The 10,539-nt window shown below is 55.1% G+C and overlaps 1 protein-coding gene across 1 annotated transcript in view; it reads left to right on the top strand.

Moving 5' to 3' along the window:
- Positions 1-1,559: 1,559 nt before the first annotated feature.
- The window catches only part of LOC105713460 (ATPase family AAA domain-containing protein 3-like), a 28,211-nt gene continuing 19,231 nt past the window's right edge, over positions 1,560-10,539 (top strand). Inside the window, exons 1-5 of the mRNA XM_064363699.1 lie at positions 1,560-1,764; positions 6,923-6,999; positions 8,237-8,338; positions 8,659-8,718; positions 9,544-9,613. Coding sequence (XP_064219769.1) covers positions 1,560-1,764; positions 6,923-6,999; positions 8,237-8,338; positions 8,659-8,718; positions 9,544-9,613 — 514 coding nt within the window. The remainder of the gene's footprint in view (positions 1,765-6,922; positions 7,000-8,236; positions 8,339-8,658; positions 8,719-9,543; positions 9,614-10,539) is intronic.

Below are 10,539 nucleotides of genomic sequence, written 5' to 3'. Positions count from 1 at the left end.
CGAGTGCACACTTGGACAAGGGAGAAGAAGGGGTTCTTTTCATTTTATTTATTTATTTTAAGACAGGGTTTCACCATGTTGGCCAGGGTGGTCTCAAACTCCTGACCTCAGGTGATCCGCCCACCTTGGCCTCCCAAAGTGCTGGGATTACAGGCATGAACCACCGTGCCCAGCGAGGAAGGGGTTCTTATTCCTGACACAGGTAGCCCCTACTGCTGTGTCATTCCCCTAGTGGCTAGGGCTAGACCACACAGTGTAAGCTAATTCCACCTGCCTATGTTAAGGAGAGCAGGAATATGGGCCATAGTGGTGGGATGAGTGGTTTGGCAGGGAAAAAAGGGTTTAAGGAACAGGTAACTAAAGCTGATCCAGTTTAAAGCAGGTGATTAGTGGTGACTCAGGTCAAAGCAGGTGATCCGGATGAGTTGGGACAGAGCAGGAGACCGGGGATCGGTGGGGAGTGGGGGGTGGGAGGTGTGGAAAGATATGAACTAATGATTAGAACTCATGTATAAGGTTGTTTACTTAAACTACCAGGAACTGAAATTTTAAAATGGAGGATAAAGAACTGAACCTACTGACATTATGATTCTTTGAAGAGAAATTTAGAACTCATTATATCTAACATTATTCAAGCTAAAAAGAGTTTCCAATCCAGTGAGAAAAGACACTCCATATAATTCTGTGAAGTCAACCAGTTCCATCAAGGAGAGATCCAGGGCCGTTGGGAACGCGTGGACATGGGCTCCGGGACGGCGCCCGCTTGGGCACCCCGGTCCTGTCCTGTCCCGTCCCGTCCCGTCCCCCACCACGCCCTGCCCCACAAAAGGAGCTCACCGGCTGAGCCAAGGGGGAAAGGGCCGCCCCGGGGGTCTTGGGCGGAGGCTCCGGCCCTGGTCCCCTCCGTGGGGAGCCCTAGCGCCAAGCGAGCTGTGGAGACACCAAGGAGGAGAAGCTCGGGCGTCCCAGCTCCGCCTTAGGCACCTTCCGTGAGGTCCTGGCGCGGAGACCCCGGGGCGCGGCCCCATCGTGGAAGGGCTCTGCTCGTCTGGGCACCGGTGCCATCTCGGGTGAGGCTCCGGCGCGGCCCTTCTCTGCAGCCGGGCTTCACCGCTGGGCGCCTTGCCGCATGTGTCAAGAACCCTAGAACAACCTGGATACCCGCCGCCCTCAGCCGCCATGGCCAGAAATCCGCGACGCCCCTAACGACGGATCAGGCGCTTTGGCAGCGCAGAACTGCCGTTGCCGCAAGTCGGCGCACAACCTCAGGAATCGTGTCCTGGCCTAGCTCCCTTAGTCAGACGCTTAGCCCAACTTCCTGGCTCCTGCCACCTGGGTCGCGCCCTCTGAGTCCAGTCTTGGAGCTTGCTCTGGCGATCGCGGCGCTGACGTCACGGTCCTCGCGACCAATCCGAGAGCCGCGCGCGGCGCGGCCTTTACGCGCTTCGGTCGCCTATAGGAAAGGGTGTGTGTCGCGCCTGCGCAGGCTCGCACGTGGAGACTGCTCCCAGCCGCGCGCTAGTCACTCACAGGTCGGGGTCCCGGCGGCGGCGCGAATTATGTCGTGGCTTTTCGGCATCAACAAGGGCCCCAAGGGCGAAGGCGCGGGGCCACCGCTGCCTTTGTCCCCCGTGCAGCCCGGGGCCGAGGGCGGCGTAGACCGCGGCTTGGGAGACGGGCCGGTGCCTAAGGATAAATGGAGCAACTTCGACCCCACCGGCCTGGAGCGTGCCGCCAAGGCGGCGCGGGAGCTGGAACACTCGCGTGAGTACGGTGAAGCGGGGCGGGCCGTGGAAGCAGGAGCCCCTCCGCGGAGTCCCGGCGCCTGCCGCGCACCCCGAGGCGTGTTGCCCTTGCTGCGCCTCTCGACTGTCGGCAGCCACTTCCCAGGCGAGACTGCGCCCCCGGTGCCCACCTGATCGGAGCCGTCTCACATGCCGGGAGGATTAGACTCTTTCCGTCATTCTTTTGCACCCCTCCAGCTGTCTCGAGCGGGTCAGGTGCGGAAAGCGATGCGGAGGTGGCGCTCAGAGGTTACAGGTGTCAGGCCCTGGGGCTGGCTGTGGTCTTCACTTACCGCCAAGTGCGTGGGATCCTTCTGCCTTTGCTGTCTCCACGTGGTACAGGCCAAGGTGTGGCCAGATTAGTAGGTGGTTTGTTCGGTGGTTACTAGCCATTCCCACAACAAGGGAAGTATATTTGGTTCTGTTTTTGTTTGTTTGTTTTGTTTTGTTTTGTTTTGTTTTTTGAGACGAAGTCTTGCACTGTTGCCCAAGCTGGAGTGCAATGGCACCATCTCGAGAGGCTCACTGCAACCTCCGCCTCCCGCGTTCAAAGGATTCTCCTGCCTCAGCTTCCCGAGTAGCTGGGATTACAGGTGCCCGACACCACGCCCGGCTAATTTTCTTCTGTTTTTACTAGAAACGGGGTTTCACTGTGTTGGTCAGGCTGGTCTCCAACTCCTGACCTCATGATCCGTCCGCCTCGGCCTCCCAAAGTGCTGAGATTACAGGGGTGAGCCATCGCACTCGGCCTAAGGGTTACTTGGTTGTAACGAGAGAGCCTAGCAGATTTACGTTACTGATGGAAGACGTTAGCATTTGCACGGCGGGGTCTGTGAAGCCACAGACCAGGCTGCTCTGTCCAGCTTGAGTAAATCCCTGACCCCAGGCTCTCAAGGTGTGAGCAGTGACTGCACCTTCCCTAAGCTAGAGTCTCTTTCCTAAACTTTCCTCTCTAGTGTGGCTTTAACGATTTGTATCACAGTGTAGTTTAAATGTCTCAGAGCTAGCAATGTAGAAAGTGTTGATGGAAGGAATATAGTGGTTCTCAACTTTTTTTTTTTTTTTTTGAGACAAAGTTTCCCTCTTGTTCCCCAGGCTGGAGTGCAGTGGCTTGATCATGGCCCACCTCAACTCTGCCTTTTGGGTTTAAGCGATTCTCCTGCCTTAGCCTCCTGAGTAGTTGGGATTACAGGCATGCGCCACCATGCCCAGCTAATTTTGTACTTTATTAGTAGAGACTTGGTTTCTCCGTGCTGGTCAGGCTGGTCTCGAACTCCCGACCTCAGGTGATCCACCAACCTCAGCCTCCCAAAGTGCTGGGATTACAGGCGTGAACCACAACGCCCAGCAGTTCTCAACTTTTGTTTTAGTAGGGGTTCCTTTTCCAAAAGAATATCCCTTAGGGGGCTGGGCGTGGTGGCTCATGCCTGTAATCCAAGCACTTTGGAGGCCAAGGCAGGCGGATCACCTGAGGTCGGGAGTTCAAGACCAGCCTGACCAACATGGTGAAACCCCGTCTTAAAAAAAAAAAAAAAGAATATCCTTTAGGGAATCCCCTGTGTGAGGCAGTTTGGTGTGAAGCAGATAAAAGAAGAGTTTTTCCGTGTAAGGAAGGGAACGCCTGGCACTTGTGGTTCTTCTATGGAAAGATGCTGAGCAGAGGTCTCTAGGCCCTGCTGAGTCTCATAACTGCAGAGAAACATTCAGGTTTGAGCCCAAGCCCTGGACAACATCGATAGTCCTAGCTGGGCACCACTGCCCCTGCATGTTCTGTTTTTAAGAGGTGGGGTCTTTCTTTGTTGCCCAGGCTGGTCTTGACCTCCTGGGTAAAAGCCATGCAACTGCCTCAGCCTCCTGAGTAGAGGGGACTACAGGCTTGCTCGGTAATTTTTTTTGTTTTGAGACGGAGTCTGGCTCTGCCAACCAGGCTGGAGTGCAGCGGCACCATCTCAGCTCACTGCAACTTCCGCCTCCTGGTTCAAGCAATTCTCCTGTCTCGGCCTCCCGAGTAGCTGGGATTACGGGTGCCTGCCAGCACACCTGGCTAATTTTTGTGTTTTTAGTAGAGACAGGGTTTTATTATGTTGGCCAGACTGGCCTCAGATGATTCGCCTGCCTTGGCTTCCTAAAGTGTTGGGATTACGGGCATGAGTCGCTGCTCCTGGCCTTGCCTGGTAATTTTAATGATCAATCAGGTTAGGGTGAGAATCAATGGCTGGACTTCAGGGCACCTCGGAGGACTGTGGACTTTTCTTGTCGCAGGCTTATTTGGAGGGTTCCTTTCTATCTTATCTCCTGGGTGTTTTCGCCCACTAACGTCATCTAGAGATTCAAACTTCTCCCACTTTCAGAAGCTGAAGTTTAGTTATCAACCTGCGGCCCCCTGCGGTGGCACAGGCCTGTGTGAGCAGCCTCAGGCAGTTGAGGGTCTCCTCCCCATTGTGCCTGTAAGTTGTCAGTCCTGGCTGCCTCAGAGCTCCTGCCCCGTCCTCTTCTCTGCTCAGGTTGCCAGTGCCTTGGCTGCCCTCTCTGTGGTTGAGTGGGGCCTGCAGCAGGGTCTCCAGGTGCGCTTTGGGGAGGTCCCTCCATCAGTCTTTGTTTGCTGTGGATTCTGTATCAGGTGTAGGCTTTCTCATTTTTATTCCTTCCCTTCTTCCTGGCCTCCCTGCTGGCTGGTGAGTGAGGTTTCTCCACAGTTTGCCGCCCCCTTTCCATGCTAGACCTCTTTTTTTTTTTTTTTTCCAGCCTGCTCTCTGCCCTGCCCGTCTGCCTGGTAGCCCCTCTGCTAGCCTGTCCCTTCCGGACGCTCCTGGCTTCCTCTGCCTTTTTTCTGGAGGCAGGGTCGCCGGGATTCAGCCACAGCCTTTTGCTTTGGCCTTTCTGCTCTCCAGGCGAACAGGCAGCTTTTTGTTATTAACTGGCCCCTTGAGGCTAGCCCCACGCTGCCTCGTTCCCAGGATCTTCCATGACTTTCCCTCTGGCCTTTTCTTTGAAGCCAGAGCAGCACATTGGCTCAGAACTGTCTGTGAGCGCCAGCGCTTGCCCTGCGCTCCACAGAGGGGGTTGCCCGGAGGAGGCCCTTGTATTCAATGGGTGCTTAATTCATGCACTGGGACATACTTCCCTGGCACAGGGTAGCTCCCAGGTGGTGAATGATTGTTCTCATTATAATAACCGAGAGGCCTCAGGGGCACCAGACCTGCTCTTTCTCCTCTCATCCTCCCCAGAGTCAGTGGGGGTGGAAACTGTCAATGAACCATTTTCAGGGGAGGGAGTGGCCTCAGTTTCATCCAGCCAACGGTCACTTAGGAAGGAAATAGGCAGAGTGTCGCACTGTGATGCCCGCATTCCTGTCCACTACTCTAGGGCAAGATCCTGGAAAACTTCACACCCTCGGCCCCCTCCGGGTCAGAGTGAGAGTGGTTGAGGGCCCCGGGGTCGCTCCAGCCCTTGGCTTCCTGATCTCAGCAGCCAAACCCGTTGTCTTGGCACTGTCTCCCCTGAGAGGCAGGTCCCTGTGTCGTCTGTTCTCTGGTCACTGGGGCCCCGGGAGGTTGGGTCCCAAGGTCCTTCCTGTAATCTGACACTGATGCCCGTCAGCCAGGTTCATGTTTAACCACAGGCCCAAGCAGACCCCCCAACAAACGCTAAAGCATCGCTGCCTGTCAGAATGCAGCACGTGCTCACAACGGTGCTTCACACCTGTGTCAGTTACCTCCCAAACTAAACCTGAGCTGTGAACAAACGTTGAGCTCTAGTTAATGACGTATTTGGTGCAGTTTACTCTGAAGTCCTCAAATATCAAGACGGACTGCGGGAGGTAGAGAGGCAGGAACAAAGCACCAACCCGGGAACATCGGCGGTGGGGGCAGGGGGCCCTGCCCTCTTTATGTGTCTTTCTGTGTTAGGTTTTTTTTTTTCTGAGATAGAGTCTCTTTTGCCGAGGGTGAAGTACTGTGGCACAATTCTGCAATCTCCGCCTCCCAGGTTCAAGCAATTCTCCTGCCTCCGTCTCCCGAGTAGCTGAGATCCCAGGTGTGCACCACCACACCCAGGTGTTGTTGTGTTTTTAGTAGAGACGGGGTTTCACCACGCTGGCCAGGCTGGTCTTTAACTCTTGGCCTCAAGTGATCCACCCCCCTGAGCCTCCCAAAGTACTGGAATTACAAGAGTGAGCCACTGTACCTGGTCAGAAGCTTTTTATGGTAAACTTTTTTGATGGAAAACTGTGTCATCTTAGAAAATGTTCAGACCGGATGCTTAGGCCTCACCAGTTAGTAGAATACCTACTTTTGTCCCAGAACACCCAAACATCTGCCTCACCTCCCCACTAGGAACAAAATGTAGCTGAGAATGATGTAATACACTTGCCCTCGTCTTCCTGAGCTTGTTGGATGGTATTTGATTTTTTTTTTTTTTTTGAGACGGAGTTTCGCTCTTGTTACCCAGGCTGGAGTGCTATGGCACGATCTCGGCTCACCACAACCTCCGTCTCCTGGGTTCAGGCAATTCTCCTGCCTCAGCCTCCTGAGTAGCTGGGATTACAGGCACGCGCCACCATGCCCAGCTAATTTTTTTGTATTTTTAGTGGAGATGGGGTTTCACCATATTGACCAGGATGGTCTCGATCTCTTGACCTCGTGATCCGGCCGCCTTGGCCTCCCAAAGTGCTGGGATTACAGGCGTGAGCCACTGCGCCCGGCCTGGTATTTGATTCTTACTCATTCCCTTCTTGCCTACACGTACTTGAGAGCAGATCAGTGACAATAGCTACTGGAAGCTTAGAAAAACACATATGTAACGTGAAAAAATAAAGGACACTTTAGCCATCAGCTGACTTTTTGTTGAATTGGAAAATAGCCTCCTCTCGTCCACATGGGGTGGGTGGCCTTCCTGATGTGGCTCTCTGAGATTGCCCCAGTGGGGATAAAGCCCCACAAATGCGCCAGGCTGTCTGCTGGGGATGGGGCATCATCACGCAAGGTCTGACTAGTAAGGAGGATGGGCAAGGCAGGGCTGGGGGCTTTGAGGTCGAGGCATGGCCGTGGGTTCCAGAAAGTCCCTTGGCTCCTGTGCATGCCCGCTCAGTGGCACCTGCATATCCTAACACCTGGTCTTTGTGACCCCTATGTCCACAGGTTATGCCAAGGATGCCCTGAAACTGGCTGAGATGCGGGAGCAGACGCTGCAGCTGGAGCAACAGTCCAAGCTCAAAGTGGGTGGGGCCGGCGTGAGCTGGGAGGCCAGGGGAGCACATGAGATACGGGCGTGGAGATTGGTAGGGGCCAGTGCTGGTGGGTAGGACCAGGGGTCGGTACATGGGCAGCAGTGGGCCCAGGGCCAAGCTTGGGCACCTCATTTCACAGAAGAAAACAAGGGGAGGTCAGAGACACTGCCGCAGAGCCGCCCAAGAGGGAGCGCCAGCATTGGTGAGGGCATCACATCGTCCTGAGGGCGGGGCTCTTTTTGACGTTCTCACCTCATTTCTTTGCACTCAGCAGGATTTTTTTAGTTTGTTTGATTTTATTTTATTATTTTGAAATGGAGTCTCATTCTCTTGGCCAGACTGGAGTGCAGTGGTGTGATCTCAGCTCACTTCCACCTCCGCCTCCCAGGTTCAAACGATTCTCCTTCCTCAGCCTCTTGAGTAGCTGGAATTACAGGAATTCGCCACTATACCCTGCTAATTTTTTGTAGTTTTAGTAGAGACAGGGTTTCACCATTTTGGCCAGTCTGGTCTCAAACTTCTGACCTCAAGTGATCCACCTGCCTCAGCCTCCCAAAGTGCTGGGATTACAGGCGTGAGCCGACATGGCCAACCTGATTCGTTTTATTTTGTATTTTATTTTATTTTATGTTATTTTTTGAGACCGAGTCTCACTCTGTCTCCCAGGCTGGCGTGCAGTGGCGTGATCTCGGCTCACTACAACCTCAGCCACGCAGGTTCAACCTCTTGCTTCAGCCTCCCGAGCAGCTGGGACTACAGGAGCCCACCACCACATCTGGCTAAGTTGTGTGTTTTTAGTAGAGCCAAAGTTTCACTGTGTTTTCCAGCCTGGTCTCGAACTCTTGTCCTCAGGTGATCCACCTGCCTTGGCCTCCCAAGGTACAGGGATCATAGAGCCGTCACACCTGGTCCACGCAGCAGGATTCTTAGAACAGGCACGAGCTCTGCCCTCGGCGCGCTCCGAAAGGGAGCACCTGACCCGAGCTGCCCAGAAGCAGCCTTGTAGGGGAAGGTGGTGTCTGGCCTCACTCCCCGGGGCCTTCGTAGGCTTCTGCTGGTGCTTTTCTGCCTGTGGGTCTGGACTCCTCCAGAAGCTGAGCCTGGGTGCACACACCAGTCTGGGCATGGAGTCTCTGCTGTGCAGGAGCCCGTGCAGACGCAGGAGGGGCTGTCAGGCAGCGCGAGCCCTGAGCAAGTGCCAGGTGGTGAGCGCTGTGCTCTGCAGGAGTATGAGGCCGCTGTGGAGCAGCATAAGAGCGAACAGATCAGGCTGCAGGCCGAGGAGAGGAGGAAGACCATAAGTGAGGAGACCCGGCAGCACCAGATTGTAAGAGTGCAAGAGGCTTCGAGGGAGGCCGCCAGGCTCTGGGGATTGGGGGGCAGGACTGGGAGCTGGGTGGGTCCCAGGGCTCTTAGTTACTGACTGACTGTGCTCTTAAGTCAGCCGTTAGATCTGCCCCTGGAACAGCCTTGCACAAACACCTAAGGCCTGTAAGGTCCCTCACTGCTGAGCCAGACAGGAGGTCCCCCTGCCTCCACACGTTTATGTGAGGCTGACGGCGTGGAGGAGGCCCTGGAGCCCGGCCCAGTCAGCCCTGATTGCAGCTTCCAGATGAGATGTGTCCTTGCCACCCTTTTCTTCCACAGAGGGCCCAGTATCAGGACAAGCTGGCCCGGCAGCGCTACGAGGACCAGCTGAAGCAACAGGTGAGCTCAGCCTCCCCTGCGAGGCGCCTGCGTCCCCAAGAACGTAGGTGTCTTTCTGGGACCAGTCAGTGGGTCAGCGGCCATGGGGCAAAACCTCTAGGGTTGCTGACGGTGGGGGCTAGTGCAGGGGAAGCTCTACTCGGACAGACACACACCGGCCTATGTGTACAGGCAGAGATGCAGATGTGTGCACACATGTACACAAAGGACATGCAGACCCATGTTTTTACAGGCACTCACACACATGGGCACGCACATACATCTTGGCACACATCCCATGTGGTCTCCACAGCAGAGGCTCTCCAGGCACACAGAGCCTCCTTGCCTCCTTCCTGGGGGCGTGGCTGAGAGCAAGGGTGTTCACGCTTGAAATGACTGGTGAATGGCAGAGGTGGGTCCCTGGGCCCATGAGAAAAGCTTGGGGCTCGTCACCTTCAGTCCTGAGCTCACCAGCGGGGTTCACATGTTGCCTGTGGTGGGCATCGTGGCTTTAAAACGTAATTGGCAGAAGACACACCTTAAGTGCAGCCTGAATCTCGGCAGTGGTATTGAAAGGTCTGCCCCGCAGTGGCTCTTATCAGTGAAGTCGCAGTGCAGTGAACGCTGTTTGTGCTGCTGAAAAGTTTGGGCTCCTGAAGTCAGCCCATCAGCGTCTGCTGTCCTGCCCATTGTCACCCGTGTCTGTGTTAGGGTGTGGCATCTGCAGACCCCCAGGTACCTGTGACGCTTGGAGCCCTCGGGTCCTGGGGCAGCCACCACCTCTGGATTGGTGTTGAGTATTTTTCCGGTTTTAAAGCTTTTTCTCTTTCTGCATCTCCTTCTCAGCAACTTCTCAATGAGGAGAATTTACAGAAGCAAGAAGAGTCCGTGCAGCGGCAGGAGGCCATGCGGCGAGGTAGGCAATCTGCTCTCCTGGCTGGGCAGGGCGGCTGTGGCGTGGAGAGCCGGGGCTGCTTGTGGACCTCAGCGCCCAGCAGCCGCTTCCCCGGCGTGCACTCTGGGCCTGAGTTCTGCAGTATGGCCCCTTATCTCTACAAATGCAGTGGGCTAAGCATTCTCAGGCTCCGTGGGGTGGGGCTCCCTCTTGAAAGTCACCTCTGTCTGCGCTGTACATCAGGGTCCGTGCAAGGAGTGCAGATGTTTAATTTGATGGGAAGAACATGGGCCTTTTTTTTTTTTTTTTTAAGATGGAGTCTCTCTCTGTCACCCAGGCTGGAGTACAGTGGTGCAATCTCAGTTCACTGCAACCTCGCCTTCCGGGTTTACGGGATTCTCCTGACTCAACCTCCCAAGTAGCTGGGATTACAGGAACCTACCACCACACCTGGCTAAATTCTTTTGTATTTTCTGTAGTGACAGGGTTTCACCATGTTGGCCAGGCTGGTCTCGAATTCCTGACCTCGTGATCCGCCTACCAGGGTGTTGCAAAGTGTTGGGATTACAGGCGTGACCCACCGCGCCCAGCCTAGAACCTGGGTCTTTACTGTACTAGTCTCAGTGGGGATCACAGGTATTTGGTGACACGTGGCGTTTGTTGGCGAGGGCTCCAAGCAAACGTTTGTCACCGCTTTTCACCGGGGGTGGGCTTGTGGCGAGGTGTGTGCATTTAATACGTCGGTAGCTGGACACATGGCACGTCACACTCTCTAGAGTTCTGACAGCTGTGCTTCTGTGTAAGAGAGGGCTTCCTTGATAACCCCACGTTCCGCTTTGCTGCTTTAAACGCCTTGTCCTGAGAAGGTGCCTGGGTCTCCTGGTCAGATTTTAGGGGATTTTATTCATGGGGAGGGCCAGCCTGGGGTGCTGTCCCTGCCAAGGCCT

The sequence above is a fragment of the Aotus nancymaae genome, unplaced genomic scaffold (genome assembly GCF_030222135.1).
Source record: "Aotus nancymaae isolate 86718 unplaced genomic scaffold, 86718_ANA_hifiasm-v0.15.2.pri h1tg000053l, whole genome shotgun sequence".
Taxonomy (NCBI): Eukaryota; Metazoa; Chordata; class Mammalia; order Primates; family Aotidae; genus Aotus; species Aotus nancymaae.
Note: the sequence above shows the minus strand (reverse complement) of the source record. Positions and strands in the feature narration are given on the sequence as shown.